The sequence below is a fragment of the Antennarius striatus genome, chromosome 3 (assembly GCF_040054535.1).
Source record: "Antennarius striatus isolate MH-2024 chromosome 3, ASM4005453v1, whole genome shotgun sequence".
In the NCBI taxonomy this organism is placed as follows: Eukaryota; Metazoa; Chordata; class Actinopteri; order Lophiiformes; family Antennariidae; genus Antennarius; species Antennarius striatus.
In genome coordinates, this window is record NC_090778.1 from 23,241,277 (window position 1) to 23,256,966 (window position 15,690).

Sequence of the window (15,690 nt, forward strand, 5' to 3'; positions counted from 1 at the left end):
TTGGATATTTCCTAGGATTCTTTTCCTTCAGTGTCCTCTGATCTCCTTATGCAATGACTGAAGCTGTTTGTCACATGGTTGTGTCATCAGATTGTTACCAACAATCATTGAGTGTTTTGACCCTGAACCACAACACACACACACACACACACACACACACACACACACACACACACACACACACACACAAACACACACACACACACCCTTGTCTGTGTAGATTCTCAGTCATAAAGATCAAAATAAATCAAAAAGAATGAAAAAAGAAAAGATTCAGCTGGACTTGCTTAAGGTTGGTTGGTCTAATCCAAGAGGCTTCTTCAGTTCTAACCGACTGTGAGAGAGTCCAGATACTTAAACTCCTGTTGGACTAGAAAACAACAAACCGATATAACCGATACAACAAAGACAATAAGTTTCGTTAGGAGTTGTTATTATTCCTTTGGGAATATAAAGGAAATAAAATTTGACCTGGATTAAACCATGGTCTGCTATGATGTCACCTTACTCTCACTTATATTCCAACCATAGAATCAGTTAGGGCAGTAAGGAGGAAACTTTTACAAGAAAATATACCTACCAGAACTCAAGGAAAGGTCAAGGAACAGAAACACATCTGGAATGGTCTTAAGACATGGTTTTCCTAACAGGGCATTTATCAAGACCAACAGATCCAACAAGTAAAAGAAACAATGAAGAAGAGAGGGAAGACAAATGGAAACCCATTGTCATCCCCTACATTGCTGTTGTTTCAGAAATAGTCAAAGGAATTTTCAATAAAGACAATATTCCAATACATTTCAAAACTGGTAACACAAGATAGAAGCTGGTCCTCCTTAGGACAAAACACAATTACACAAACAAAGCAATGTAGTGTATGCTGCCCAGTGCAGTGAAGATTGCACTGACTTGTACATTTAGGAGAGCAAACAACTTGCCCACACGTACCCAGCTCAGCACATCGGGTCATCTCTCATTCTCCACCTGTACAGGTTCACAGGAGTAGGGAGGGTTTCATAGACAGGCCTCAGCAGGAAGGAGATCCAGAACGGCTCAAACCCTCCAAAGGCAGTCCATGTCATCTTCCTCTTGGGGAGAGCTGGGCCCCCTGGGATCCTAGCTCTAAGTTTAGCTTTTTTTTAGCTAGAAATGAGCTGCTTTTTAAAAATGAAAAATGGTTTTTACTCATGATATTCATGTAGAATATCTGATAAGGATTTGAAAGACTTTTTTGGAGCGATGCGGGTCGGTAGCAGCCACCCAGAGTTATTTGATACAGCCACTAACCAGGATATCAAAGTCTTTAGCTTTACTGACTGACAAAGAGACTGAACCAATGAACTTTAATTTGACGTATAAAGCAATCCCTCCTCCTTTACCTACCGTATCAGTTCTGTACACTTTAGAATTGTCAATAAAAAATTGTTAAGGAAAGGGTGAGATTTGTCAAGAAAAAAAAACTTTCCTAATGAAAAAATAAGTAACAGAACTAATTTGTTTTTAGGTTAATATAAGGTCCTAAGAACTTAAATTCTGAACAGCTTAACAGTCTTACTGTATTTGACACAAACTTGAAAAGATTGTTATTGATTTCCACAATGTGGAAGATGGTCTAATTAGGTTTAAGGATCATGGATAAGAGCCAATCATGTCAATATGGCAAGAGGATTTGGTTTAACACAAATGGTTTAGAAAACACTCTGTGCAGGTGTATGTGGATATTGGCTTTGCTTTTTTGTGCTGGGTGGAGTTTTTTGTTTTTTTTTATATTGCATGCTTGTGCAGAGAGGGGAATCTCAGGTGCCGGGCTGGTTTAAAGATGGTTTACATATTTAAATTGTGGTTTGGACAGGGTCATGTGCACTTAATTCCAAATCGATTGGAATGTACATTGAAAATGTGCTTGGATGAATAAATAGATTCATACATCTGGATATTTTGGGGCATACAAGGTTTACAGATCTGTACACCGTGTTTCAGTGTGGGAATTCCGCACAAGTCCTTTGCTGAAAGTGTAGAGATCCTTTATTAACTGGAACCTCTGCTTCAATGATAACTACTTGAAAACACACATCTAATCAACTAGGATAAAGTATGTTCAAAGAAATATGAAATCCATTTACTGTACTTTCTTCATATAGTGAATGACATGTCAGAAATTCCTTTGAAGTTGGAAAATTATTTAATTTTTCAAAATGAATAAATGAACAAATGATTGACCCAATGTATGAAAGAACTAATTAAATAAATTCTATTTCTTTATCTATTTGATAATGCTCTCACCAAATGTAAAGAAGTGATCCATCAGCAATAAATTCATTATGTGGCGCTGAGGTACTCTTTTAATTAGCAGACATGTGTGGGTCTTGGTTTCACAAATAAATTCAAGTGGTAAGATGAGTCCACTCTATCTAGTAAATAGAAAAAAACAAGACAATGGTTCATCAACATGTTTATTCTAATAATCAAATGTTCAGCAGCACATCATAACAACCAATAAAAGGTTACCACAAGTTTACTGAGTCAAAAAGTGTTGTGACTTGGAACTTTTTTAATGTAATAAAATTGAGATTTGAGATTGAGATTGAGATTGAGATTGAGATTGAGATTAACTGTGCATGCAGTTACAGAAAAAAACTTTCTGATATTGGTCTATAATCCATGCACACAAGGAGACTATGTTTTTGTGTAAGATTGAGATGTTTGTGAGATGTTCTTGGAAGGGCAATTGGGACGACCACATGCAGGTGAAAGGTTTTCCCAGTACTTTCTGTTAGCCCTAAAAGAATTTGGCAATTAGTTTAAGAAGAGCAATTGTGCAGAGCAGGAACATACATTTTCTGTTTCTGTTTTCCACTTGTGTTGTCTGCTTTTTTTTTTTACCACCACATCATCCCAACATCAAATGACTGGAAATACAACAGAGACTGCAACATCCGGTGACACCCCTGAATTCAACATTTTTCTCTGACCTACACATTTTTGTGCCTCTGGCTTCCTGAAAATGTTGCTTTTTGTTTTGTGATTATATATACTCAGGTTTCAGAGATTTACACCTAAAAAGGTATACAAGTGTGCTATCGTTCCTCGTGGTTAATGCGTTCCAGGAACGACACACGATTAATGAATTCCGCAATAGAGCAACAAACTATTTATTTTATTATTTATGGTAATTTAAACTTTTATGAACCCTACCCATACTGATATTAAACCCCCTTCTATCTTCATTACCTTTCCCACACCCTTATCGACTGTTTACAGGACTTTAGTGTGTCATGGAAGTCCAAGACTCACTCACAGGACAGAGCTCACTTCCAGATGCCGTCAGCCAATAGAATGGCAGACGGTATCATGTGACTGTCTTCCAAAAATGGGTGATTAGTACAAAAGTTGAAATTTGACCTTGGCCTAGTTTTCTCAAGGTCAAGGTCATCATCTCTTTTTCATCCGCTTTGCCGCCCGAGTAATGACCTTTTTGTTTCATCTTTCTATCTGCAATGGTTGCAAAGATATTTGGTGGAGTAACGGATGAACGACCAGACAGACACTGACAATTACAATACCTCACTGCTTTGAAGCGGAATGTAATGAAGTCAGAAATGATTCTCTGATCAACATCCTTTTCTGTACCTATTATGTCGAAGGTCTGGTGTTCATAATAAGCTTCATAATAACTTCATACTAAGCAGGACATATGAACAAAGGATGTATGTGCACATGTGTGTGTGTGTGTGTGTGTGTGTGTGTGTGTGTGTGTGTGTGTGTGTGTGTGTGTGTGTGTGTGTGTGTGTGTGTGTGTGTGTGTGTGTGTGTGTGTGTGTTTGTGTGTTTGTGTGTGTGTGTGTGTGTGTGTCTGTGGGTGCATGTGGGTATGTGTGTGTATGGGTGTGCTTGTGCGTGTATGCGTGTGTGATGATGGTGATAATAGTGGTGTGTAATGACAGCAATTATATACTTGTGTTATGAGATAAATGCCTAGGGTTGTGTCTTTAGTTCTTGACAAATATCTTTTCCTGTTCTTTTTTTTTTTTTTTGTCTTCGTATCAAAACTTTATTCACTTGTCAATGCCCTCAACTCCTGTATGTCATCTGCAGACAGATCTAATCCAGAACTATAATACCTCAAACACACCCATTCACACACATACCCACATGCACCCACAGACACAGACACAGACACAGACACACACACACACACACACACACACACACACACACACACACACACACACACACACACACACACACACACACACACACACACACACACACACACACACACATACACACACACACAAATGCAGCTTAATGTTTTTGTTCAATGGCATCCCTCTGCTCAGTCTTACCTGGCTCTGACGCAGGGTATGTAATGTGTCTTCAGGGCATCTCCCCAGAGTCCATGCTTCTCTGAAGATGGTGGGAGGAAGCCCCTCTCTGCAGCCAGCTCTTCTGCTATAGCCCGGATATGATAGGGCTCAAATCCACAGCAGCCACCAATGTAGCGAATTCCAGCATTGTACGCCTCTCTGGCGTATTTATGGACGTCCCATCGGGTTAGTACTCTGGGCTCCATTGCTGAGGCAAGAGTGGAGAGTAAACTATTAAGCCTGGGTGTATTTTTAAGCCATGAATTTCATATAAAGTCAAAAGTAAATGATGAACACACACATATACACACACACAAATGCACACATGCATGCACACACACACGCACGATTATCGTTTGGATTTTCACTGCACTATACACAGTCATAGATACATAAATGTATTTTCTATCACCTCAGAGAAAATGTTGGAAAAACACCCTATGTTGCAATAGGGAAATGTCCTAGGTCACTATCTGAATCAGCACCAAACCGTAGCGAATGCTTTGTAAAAAAAAATACACACATACAGGAGATGCTTGGAGAGTGAATGTGATGGTGAGAAAAAACAGTAACCACAGCTTGTAAAACACACTCATTATATTTAAGCATATGATGATATGAACAGCCAGCCCAGTAATCCATCTTGAATCATGAATGGAACATTCCAGAGAGTATTATTTCTGTTTGGTTACGCATTTTGTTCGGGAAATCATTAAAATGTGTAATCCTACTGACAGACAACAACAGCAAGCAAACAACTCTCAGACTGTTCATGTCACCATAAGGCATATAGCAGTTTCCTGGTTGTGTCATTTGGACCTAAAGATCTAATTTACGGTAAAGCATTGGGTAAAGCATTTTTTATTTATTTTGAAAAAAAAAAAAAGGTGCTAACCAAAAGGGAACTCTGGTAGGGAGGAGTATCCATCACCACTACAGTCTGGTGTGTGAAAACCCAGGGGTTGCACCATTAGATGTACTTTGAGACCAACTGTCTCTAACCCCTCTTTCATTGACTTCACTGAACGAAGGCATGCCCAAGGGTCCAAGTGGCAATTCACTCCAACAATGTCAGCTCCTGTACATGGACACGTAAACATGTTTTAGAGCTGGACCAGGATGTCAAATTGTTTACTTAAAATACCATATCATAGATGGTAAGTGTACCGGCTTGGGCCAGCTTGACAGCACATTGGCCAGGTGGGATTCCATGTTTATCTCCATTAGGATTCATGCACAACGTCACAGCCACTGGTTTACCGCTGGTCTTCAGCACCTCCACTGCCCACACGGCCTCCTCTACATGGGCAAAAAACTACAGAAAACAAAGTCAATCTATACATTTAAGCATGTTACAATCATTGCATGTTTTTTCTTACTAGTCATACCTCTGCTATAAAGAAATCAATGTCTTTTTTCAGGAAGTCGTCCATCTGCTTCTTAAAAATGGCCTTGACCTGAGTCTCATTGTGAGTCTCCAGATAGCATGGAGTCTGAGACACACCTCCAGCAACCAATGCGTCACCCTCATCGGCTACCTCCCTGGCGATGTCACAGGCAGCGTCATTGATCTGGGATCCCTGGATCAGATGAGAAAAGATTGTTGTCATGCCAGACTGACGTACAAATATCACAGTGAAATGAAACTACAGTGTTTATTTTCTAACATGACAATCAATATTTTTTTTACGAACAGTGATGTCGGTGACATTTCCACTGAGCTCCAGCTTATCTTCACTGCAGTAGAAAGTGAATGTCTGAATAACATTGGATCCCGATCTCAAGAACTCCCTGTGCAACTGTCGCACTGACAGAGAGACAGAATGGAGAAGCCTTACAGACGTAATAGATAATCAATTGTTTAGTAAGATATCTTTGCTTTGACCACCACCCCAGCAGTTATGCTCACCAAACGATGGACAGGCTCATACCTGCTTCAGGATGTTCAACAGCTGCTTCAGGTGTCCAGTGCCCACCTTTCACGTAGCCTCGTCGCTCCAGTTGTATCACATAACCTCCATCTCCTACAACCACCTCCCCGGCATCTAGTCTCTCCAATATACCCTGAAAACAGGCATGTCATCATGAACTTTTGTTCCGAAGTCTGTGGGCTACTAGAGTCTCATAACGTTCAATCAAATCCAATAGCATTTCAACACATTGTAATTGTCAGCCTATAGTTTAGTGATGTTTTTTTAAACATGTGTTTAAAAAAACAAGTCTTCAAAATGAGGATTTTAATTGGCCACTGCTCCATGGGACATCTTTATCTTGCTATTGTTCAAGCAAGCCTTTTATCTAAACCCCTGGAGGCTCTCCAACGCAAAATACTTTCTTACATATCCAAGTATGATATGTAATAGTATGATACGTGTTTTCACATTTAATTTTCTGTGATAAATATTATTAACTCAAAACACTAGTTTCTCATTGAAAGAAGAAGTGGTGGTGATATTATAGGATCTACTTAACAGTAACATGAATTACTTTACAGTAACATTGCGATCGATTAATAAATCAATAGAGTCACCTTTTTAATCTGCTGATTTTGCGATTAGTAGTACAGTTTTGTTTGACTTACCCTCCTCTTGCTCTCCATTCTTGATAATATTCTGGCTATTTTTCAATTTAGGTTCCAAAACCTTGTTTGAGTTCACTAACTGTCTTTCTCCGACAAGTGCCACTCCTGTTTTTTACTTTGAGACACTCACTTACCAAAGTAGTTTTGTGCTATCTCATTGGCTGCCGCCTGTCTACTGTACACTCCCACATGCACCACCTCTCATGAGGGTTTAAGTTGTTGGGGCAGAGGGAGGGATCATCTCCCCTCTGTTTTTTTAGTTCTTCCTCTGCTGAATGAATGTGATCCCTGTGAGGACAACCCTATCAGTCATTTAAAAATATTTGAAATAACAGAGCAGGTTGTAACAGTTTTCTTACAGAAATCCTATAGTCTACTTTACTGGAATTACTTTGAACCTGTCCTGCAATGTCGGCAGTTCTGAATTTCGCAAATGTCCCCATACACATAAATATAGTGTATACATAATAACAATTTTGCTCCATACATATAAATTAGCATTGGTAATTAAAAAAAGAGAAAATGAAATGAACAGAGGATAAACAGAAGGTTCATTTTGTCTTATATTCGCTGAGTTATTTTGACCTGATGTGTGAAATGTTAATCTATGGGGCGTTTATGTTATGTTTTGCAGTCCGTTTGCATTAGGCAAATGGACTGCGGTCCTCTTGCCATCCTCAGGTTCATAAGGTCTACCACTAACCTAAAAAATAATTAGGTTGGTGGCTTATTTTTTCATGATTAAAAACAAACAAACATCACCCTTCTGTTTTGTTTTTTTGACAAATTGCAGCCTGATGAGCTGTCCAATGAAATTCATGTTTTCCATAGGATGGCTGGGCCATTGCTCTTCTTTATTTAGCGGAGCCAGCTGAGATGGATCGGGCATCTAGTCAGGATGCCGCATGGACGCCTTCCTGTGGAGGTGTTTCAGACATGTCCATCTGGGAGGACACCAAGAGGCAGACCCAGGACACACTGGAGAGATTATATCTCTTTGTTATCTTGGGATACTGTTTTCTATTCTTTAGTTACAGGCAGAAGAATGTAGGCTGCTTTCAACAAAAAAAAGATAAAAAAGATACACCAATGTTGAATCTATATTTTCAACATCTACATTTGATAAAAACAGGATTATTTTCGGTGTTGCAGCTGTAACATTTCCTTTCTTTATGTAAAGCCTTCAGGGGGCGCTGTAGTTCCAGTAAAAGTGACTATTGTATGACGTCACTTCCTGGCGGGGGTTTCTAACTGAAACCGGAAGTCAACAAGCCAGCGGACTGATTTTACATCGCAATTAAAAGTGATGTTCTGGAGTTTTTGTTGATAGTAAAAGGAACTTTATGTGTGACAGAGCTTTTGTAAAGTTACTGTTAAAATTTATTCGTTGTAGTATAATGAACATTTAATCGTTGTAGTGTAATGTACCATCAACAATCAGACAACAGTGTTCTGTCATCAATATCGTCAAGGGCTGCCATTCATTTCGATTGTCTTTAACGAAACCTTGGATTTAACGAGGTGAGATTCTTCATATTATCCTAGTTTGTGGGTAATTATTCAAAACCGTCTGAACAGAATGAAATGGTTAAATCTAAACTGTTGTATGATTGTTTTTGTTTAAACTGAATTATCAGATGTGGTTTAACCCAAGTATTACCACTAGATTTAAAAACTACAGCTACGTTTATGTGCAGAGTTTTTTGCTTCATATGAAAATAACACACAAATATTAGGTTTGCATTTATCTTTTAATATACTGTATATAGTATTAAAACTGGTATTATTCTGCAGAAGCAATTGCTTTTGGTGCTTAAATTCACTTTGCTTATTAGAGTGAACTCTCGATGAAATTTGTTTACTTGAAATGCAGTGTTATTATAATGCCTCACTGGTTTTGGTTGACTCCTCCCTCCAGATACCTACACTCAAATGTGATGGACTCACCTGGCAACATGGAGAACCTCAACCACATGGTGGAGGCTGTGGCACTAAGCAAAGGGTCTGATTCTGACAATTCTGCTGGACAGAAGGATACCTCCCTTGCAGATATGCTAAGGTTTTACCATCACATCACATCATTTCATTATTTCATTTCCAGTCAATGACTCAATGCTGGTTAATCTGGTGAATTAAACTCCCAAAGCAGTGTTAAATCATTTTCATTCAATAGAATTAAGCACCAAAAGAAGAGCTATATCTGTTGGCACAACACATAAAATCTCCATGATTGCTCAAATTATTGTCTTTTCAGAATCAAGCATCAGATGTCCAACCAGTGCTTTGAGATGGCCGTACAGCTTCTTGCAGGTACATATATCTTCATTTATTATTTCCGTAGTATTGTATTTTCATTAAGTCAATAAAAATATCCAACAAGTAAATATAAACTTTAATGCAACAGGACAAAGTAAGAGATCTGACGGTCTATCTGAAGCTGAGAGAGACTTGTGAGTGTTTTAAAGTATCTCAAGATTTTCGGTTATTTTCAGAATGTGTACCTTCAACATATTTCTTTAAATGTTGCAGGCCAGATTATGTCAGTGAGTTGGAGAGAGTCAAGACCATTATCTTTAACAGCACGCTGACACTTCACAGGTAAACAGTACCTTATCCTTAGACATGACTGCTGGATTCATGACTCTATTATATGCAGAAGCATAAGTCTTTAGAGTTTGGTAACTTCTGATTGAATATTATTTTAACTGGTATCTTTCAGAATGCAGATGTGGCATGCTATTGGTGAAAAACTGAAAGAGAATGATTCAGAGGCAGAGTATGTTAAAGCACCACATATTGCAACAACTGACACATCTATTGTCATGATTTTAATGGTTGTGATTTACAATGTTTTCCTCAGTTCCTTGAAAGCAGTGAGTGAACGCTGCATGACTCTCTGTACAAACATAAAACAACTTCAGCAAGTAAGTCCCATTTTCTTGTGCATTTTGTGTTTGTCTTCAGAATCAGATGATGAAATGGTATTAAGTTTCTACTACGTATGCGGTGTCTGTATAGCCCTGCAGACACAGAATTGCAAGGCTTAATGGAAAGGTACTTTTAGTAGTTCAGAAACATTCCATCTGCTAATAAATTAATTGATAAATTTGTAAACACTCAGGCAAGAATAATACCACCCCAGTGTCCCTGATGGCCAGTGAATATAGATTTGTTTACAGTTAATGGATGAATTTGAGTGGAGTAAGCCACATTTGCCTGTTGAATTGAGTTAAACAGAAACAGTGTTTTGCCTAATTCCGTTATTGCTATTGCATTTGTTTGATTTTAAACAGGAATCAAGAGATCTGCAAGACGAAATTACAGAACTACAAAAGAAAAGGCTTGGTAAGTAATGCTGTTTAAACAAAAAAAAAAAATTATAAAAAGGTTTTAGTTTTGTACAATTGAGTTTTTGGAAAGATTTTCTTATTTTTTGTGTGTGTGTGTATGTCTGTAGAGATGAAGCGGCTTACACGTGAGAAACTGAAAGAGATGGAAGAGTTGATGTCTAAGAAACAACATCCGGATACAGAGAAGTACAAGGCTGCTTTGGAAAAAGGCCTGGCAAACCTAGAGAAATATAAAAAGATGGCTGTCATGACACAGAACGTCCTCAGGGTAGATTGATCACTACTTGTCACGTACTTTATACGTCAGTATGGTATTCTGAAATACTTCATGCACACAATGAAATTAACTGAAACTTTGTTAATGAACCTATTTTCAGGGCATAATCCTGGCCTGTAAAGTCAACTGGATGGATGATCCTAAAATTCGAGACATTGCGATGACGCTGGAGGAACTTCCTTATTCTGACTAGAAAAGAGATCCATTTTGTTACTGTTTTTCTGTTTTATTCCTTAATAAATAATCAAAAAAAATGTTTGAGTGCCATCTCATTGAAGAGGACAGTCGTTACCATTAGGGGGCAGCATACCTGAAGTGGATACTTGTGCACTACCTCACTTCCTGTCAGTGAAGAAGAGAAGGTGCCACACGTGTGTACACAACCAGGACTGAGAAGTGTTCTAAAGTTACATTTTGTGGGTCTTAAAACGAAATAAATACAATAATGCCGAAGGTAAAGACGGAGAAGAAAAGCAGGCAGCATCAAGAGGTCAAAAACCAAGGTGTGTCAGCGATTACCGTTAGCATGACAACAAGCGATGCTAGCTCTTTGAAGAAAATAGACACTGAAACTTAGTTATTTTTGATCGTTTAAACGCTGTAACCAGATTTGTGTTCATCTTGGTTTGTTACCGTATTCAAACACATTAATAGTAGGATTCGGAACCGGGGCCTGTGCTAATTCCTGTTCCGTGACACAAATGGTAAACACAAACAGAAAACAACATAACGCGATGAATTCGAACTGGCAAACACTCATGGAAATGTACATTCAGCAAGTTGTTTTCTCAGACAGAAACTCGTTTGCATGTCTAACCCCGCTGCAGGCATCATGTTCAACACCGGTATCGGTCAGCACATCCTGAAGAATCCGCTGGTCGTAAATGGGATTATTGAGAAGGTACTGTTATTCACCTTTTATTTTCCATAGTAGTAAGAAAGTTCATGTATGAGTGAGTTACTGACACCGATCTTCGTGTATTGTGCTCTGCGGCTGTGTTGTCAGGCTGCTTTGAGGCCAACAGATGTGGTTCTGGAGGTGGGACCCGGTACTGGTAACATGACAGTCAAGCTGCTGGAAAAAGCCAAGAAGGTGAAAGCTCCAGAAACTGTTTTTGGTAGTTTTTGTTAACAGAAGAAGCTGAAGGTACTCACGCCTATGAGGAAACTCAAGCTATAAAGAAGATATTTAACTGATTTTGTGACAAGACAGCAAAATAATTTAAAAAAAATTAAGTTTAGTGTCTTGCTGTTTCAATTTAGTTGCAGTAGAACTGGAATATTGCCTTTCATAATCTCTAAGAAAGTATAATTTTATATTTTTGTCATGCTGTTGATGTCCTTTCACATTTTAATGAAATTTAAAGACACATAAGAATAATGAAGTTTCTTTCCCACATGAGATCCCAGCGATGTTGCCGGGGATTTAAACTGTCCTCAATCTTTGCAGGTGGTGGCCTGTGAGTTGGACTGCAGATTAGTGGCTGAACTTCAGAAAAGAGTACAGTGCACGTGAGTGGCACCGTGCCGCGTATCTGCTGTTTTTTTTACAATGGGATCATTCAATGAAGCAGCTTGGAAAGTCTCTCTCTGTGGCACCTTAATTTACACTGACATAACAATGGTGGCATTGTTATGCCACCATTGCATAACACCTGCAGCATAACACCAGCAGCACCATAACTTGGTCTTGCACTTTCATATGAAGTACTGTAATATAAAGAATCTTATGTCTCCTAACAGACCCATGCAAACCAAACTTCAAATATTAGTCGGAGATGTGCTAAAAACAGATCTGCCGTTTTTTGATGTCTGCGTGGCTAATCTACCGTACCAGGTAAAGCAGTTTTTCCTCCACTTTGCACACACTTGATGTCATCACTCAGTCTCAGCTATTGATGAATTTGTTTTTCAATACAGATTTCTTCACCATTTGTCTTCAAGCTCTTGCTGCACCGACCTTTCTTCAGGTGAGCTGCCACTGGAGTATTTTTTGTTTTACTTCATTATATGTACAGGATTTAACATTGTGTTCATGTTTGACATTTGTTCAGGTGTGCCGTGTTGATGTTCCAGAGAGAGTTTGCGATGCGGCTGGTCGCTTCCCCCGGAGACAAGCTGTACTGCAGGTTGTCCATCAATACACAACTGCTAGCTCGGGTAGACCATCTCATGAAGGTTGGTGTATTACCATCTTGATGCGGCACCAGTGAGTGTCTTTAGATGGTTTATTTTTCCGTAAAAGTTTTGCAGTGGTGCTCTAGCTTTGAGTTTTTTTGTTTCCCCCTCTATCAGGTAGGGAAAAATAATTTCCGTCCTCCTCCAAAAGTGGAGTCAAGCGTTGTCAGGATAGAACCAAAAAATCCTCCACCACCAGTTAACTTCCAGGTGAAGTCTGACTCTATTATTAGTTGGGAAATAACAATTGATCCAATGAGGACCTATAGATAAAGACCGTTATGTTTCTCTTCTAAAAGGAGTGGGATGGCCTTGTCAGAATAGCATTCGTCAGGAAAAACAAAACCCTCAGTGCAGCCTTCAAGTAAGGACCTGCCTGCCTCAAATACTATCACTTTAAATCAAGTCTGTTCTGTCAGAAGTGTCATGTAGGTTTTTATTTTCAGGTCCACTGCAGTGGAACAGCTGCTGGAGAAAAACTACAGAATTCACTGCTCTGTACACAATCTGGTGAGTCACAGTGTACTTTTTACATGCCGATATGTCGCACATCACTCCGTTTAAATCTAAAGTATTGTGCTCCATCTTGACAGGACGTCCAAGCAGACTTTAGTATCAGTAAGAAGATTGAGAGTGTTTTACAGGAGAGTAGTTTTCATGAGAAGAGAGCCAGGTCCATGGACATTGATGACTTCATGGTGTAAGTTGAATATCTACTAATTAGACTTCAATCTGTTTTTAGTTTGTTTCTCATTAAATTTCAGAAATGACTTTTTTTTTGTCTATATTTGCAGACTGCTTCATGCATTCAATTCTGCAGGGATCCACTTTTCTTAAACAGTGGAGAGAACCAAAAAGGACAGTCCTATTTGAGTCCCTGATTCATTGATGGAAAAGGAGCAGAGTTATGCGAAGAGTGCAAATAAATCAATTGACTGATTGATCTGCTGGAGCTTTGGTTGGAAGAACTGGATATTTTGCAGGTTAATTCCATTAAGGATAATGGAGAACACATTAAAAAAACTCATACTGAGTTTGCTATTTTCCTATGATGAACTTGACATGCATGGCCTGAATATTTTTTTCAGCTGGAAAGACTAGTGGTTGTTCAAGTGGCTGCTGCTATGTGTGGATTGATTGGAACCGATCTGCACTTGAGTCTTCTCATCCTATAACAACCCACAATTTATTTACAAATAACAAAATCACCTTGTCACACAAGTGTACATATTCAACAAGTGTAAATGTTGGATTGTGTGCAGTTTCTAGAAATGAACTAACCACAAGTTAGTCACACTTTTTTTTTTTAGCATAATCTCATTTGGTTTCTGTAAGCAATTACATAATTACATAATTATATATAATTACATAATTATATATATAATTATGATGTAATATATCATTATTACATCATGAACACATAACAAGTTGCCATGCTGTCGCCGTATAGCATGGCAGGGTTCGAGTCCTGCTTTGTGGGAGTCAGCATGTTCTCCCCGTGTCTGTGTGAGTTCTCTCCCAGCTGCTTCCTCCCACATCCAAAAACATGCACTTCAGGCGAATTGGCCAGCTTCCAATTACCTGTAGGTGAGTGCATGCGTGGTTGTTTGTCTACATGTGACTCCACTGTGCACCGGCATCACACCTGGAGTGTCTCCTGCCTCACTCCACCTGTCAACTTTGATGGGCTTCAGCACACCTTTGACCTGTGATAGCAGAAGAAGCAGATTTAGAAAATGAATGGTTACAATTATTTATCATTTTAGCTCTATTCCCCTTCATTTAGATTTCCCTGCGAGCTCCCACTTTGGTTAATTGCAGCCGGTTTTGGTACCAAGGAGTTTATGGTGAAAAAGGCTGCATATTGAAAGAACGCAAATGTAACCCTGAACTTGTTCTATCACACGGTAACACTCCCTCTGGCGGTAGAAATATGTAACTACTTCGCAATATGTCGAAAATTTATTCTGAAAGTCAAATAGTAACCGGAAATGGTAGTTGTGTGTAATTTATTCTTCCGTCATTGACTCGCCCGTGACCCCTGGTGGTAATAACTTCCAACTACAACATGTCTATGAAGGCTCTCGTTCATCCAGGTCATGATGATCCAAAGTTGTTTAAATAAATCCACTGGATTCTTCGATAGGTCCTTGAAGACGTTTCACCTCCCATCCAAGAGGCGTCTTCAGTTCCGTTGGGTTTTGTTGAATTACGAATTTCACAGACTTTACGTGTCAATCTGCTAAGTACTGTAGTTCTTTTGGGGAGTTTTGAAAGGACCTGATTGTAAATGGGTAAAAGCTGATGTCACAGTTAATTCCGCTGGCGATTGGTCTAATTCCTTATGTTTTGCACCAACAACCCATCAAGTACACATTTGTCACATTAATTACATCAGGGCGTCACTGAATACGTGAGAACACTTCAGCTAAAAACTCTTGTGGAGTCATGAGTATTCAATTTGGAATAAAAATTACAGCGTTGGGAAAATGAGAAATATATTGCCTGGATTATTTTTGTGGCCTCATATCAATCCGTGGATTAGAAAATGTGAACGTATTATTTCCATCGGTAAAATCTTATAGTGTATTAAAAGTGATTGTTAAATCCCTCTTGCTATGGCTGCTCTTCTTGAGCAGGCAATGAAGAGCAACATGCAACACATTGCTCCTAGTTATTAATCAACCGAAGGCTTTAGATCCCTCTAGCGGTCACAGGACGTAACTACGCTTACACGCTGGGGAATTTATTTTGAAAATCAACACCGGAAGTATTGCACGCGTTACTTCCGGCTAAAGCGGGAAGTTTACCACTGCCTCCTAATGATCACAGTGGACAACTGCAGTCTGGTCCAACATTAAATAGATTTCTAAACTTTGCAATTGCAGTTAAGGTTTTCAGGTTTTTATTATGCCTTGAAATAACAGCATTGTGTGC

General features: G+C 39.0%; 3 protein-coding genes across 3 annotated transcripts; 2 read left to right on the plus strand and 1 right to left on the minus strand.

The window, feature by feature from the left end:
- Positions 1 to 2,444: 2,444 nt before the first annotated feature.
- Positions 2,445 to 7,050, minus strand: LOC137592725 (betaine--homocysteine S-methyltransferase 1-like). The gene is made up of 8 exons (XM_068311076.1): positions 6,949 to 7,050; positions 6,299 to 6,431; positions 6,062 to 6,174; positions 5,756 to 5,947; positions 5,535 to 5,682; positions 5,263 to 5,445; positions 4,347 to 4,575; positions 2,445 to 2,779 (listed from the first exon to the last, which is right to left on the minus strand). The coding sequence occupies exons 1-8, from the start codon at positions 6,964 to 6,966 to the stop codon at positions 2,677 to 2,679; spliced, it is 1,119 nt and encodes a 372-aa protein (XP_068167177.1). The 5' UTR covers positions 6,967 to 7,050; the 3' UTR covers positions 2,445 to 2,676.
- A 1,162-nt stretch (positions 7,051 to 8,212) lies between these two features.
- Positions 8,213 to 10,780, plus strand: cenph (centromere protein H). Its single transcript, XM_068311605.1, has 10 exons — positions 8,213 to 8,469; positions 8,867 to 9,007; positions 9,203 to 9,258; positions 9,353 to 9,398; positions 9,478 to 9,546; positions 9,668 to 9,724; positions 9,809 to 9,872; positions 10,242 to 10,293; positions 10,406 to 10,566; positions 10,676 to 10,780. Exons 2-10 carry the CDS (start codon positions 8,886 to 8,888, stop codon positions 10,766 to 10,768), a joined length of 720 nt encoding a protein of 239 aa, XP_068167706.1. The 5' UTR covers positions 8,213 to 8,469; positions 8,867 to 8,885; the 3' UTR covers positions 10,769 to 10,780.
- A 149-nt stretch (positions 10,781 to 10,929) lies between these two features.
- On the plus strand, positions 10,930 to 15,263 carry dimt1l (DIM1 dimethyladenosine transferase 1-like (S. cerevisiae)). Its single transcript, XM_068310668.1, has 12 exons — positions 10,930 to 11,078; positions 11,403 to 11,476; positions 11,582 to 11,668; positions 12,026 to 12,087; positions 12,319 to 12,412; positions 12,496 to 12,545; positions 12,630 to 12,753; positions 12,871 to 12,963; positions 13,053 to 13,117; positions 13,200 to 13,263; positions 13,347 to 13,453; positions 13,548 to 15,263. Exons 1-12 carry the CDS (start codon positions 11,021 to 11,023, stop codon positions 13,588 to 13,590), a joined length of 921 nt encoding a protein of 306 aa, XP_068166769.1. The 5' UTR covers positions 10,930 to 11,020; the 3' UTR covers positions 13,591 to 15,263.
- Positions 15,264 to 15,690: the final 427 nt, after the last annotated feature.

Coding starts and splice junctions, on each gene's coding strand:
- LOC137592725 (XM_068311076.1), bottom strand. Junction 6,175..6,298: donor TGTTGAACATCCTGAAGCAG/GTATGAGCCTGT, acceptor TCTCTCTGTCAG/TGCGACAGTTGCACAGGGAG. Junction 5,948..6,061: donor GAAATGTCACCGACATCACT/GTTCGTAAAAAA, acceptor CATCTGATCCAG/GGATCCCAGATCAATGACGC.
- cenph (XM_068311605.1), top strand. CDS start 8,886: ATGGACTCACCTGGCAACATGGAGAACCTCAACCACATGGTGGAGGCT. Junction 9,399..9,477: donor TCTGAAGCTGAGAGAGACTT/GTGAGTGTTTTA, acceptor TAAATGTTGCAG/GCCAGATTATGTCAGTGAGT. Junction 9,547..9,667: donor AGCACGCTGACACTTCACAG/GTAAACAGTACC, acceptor GGTATCTTTCAG/AATGCAGATGTGGCATGCTA.
- dimt1l (XM_068310668.1), top strand. CDS start 11,021: ATGCCGAAGGTAAAGACGGAGAAGAAAAGCAGGCAGCATCAAGAGGTC. Junction 12,754..12,870: donor GGGTAGACCATCTCATGAAG/GTTGGTGTATTA, acceptor CCCCTCTATCAG/GTAGGGAAAAATAATTTCCG. Junction 13,118..13,199: donor ACCCTCAGTGCAGCCTTCAA/GTAAGGACCTGC, acceptor TTTTATTTTCAG/GTCCACTGCAGTGGAACAGC.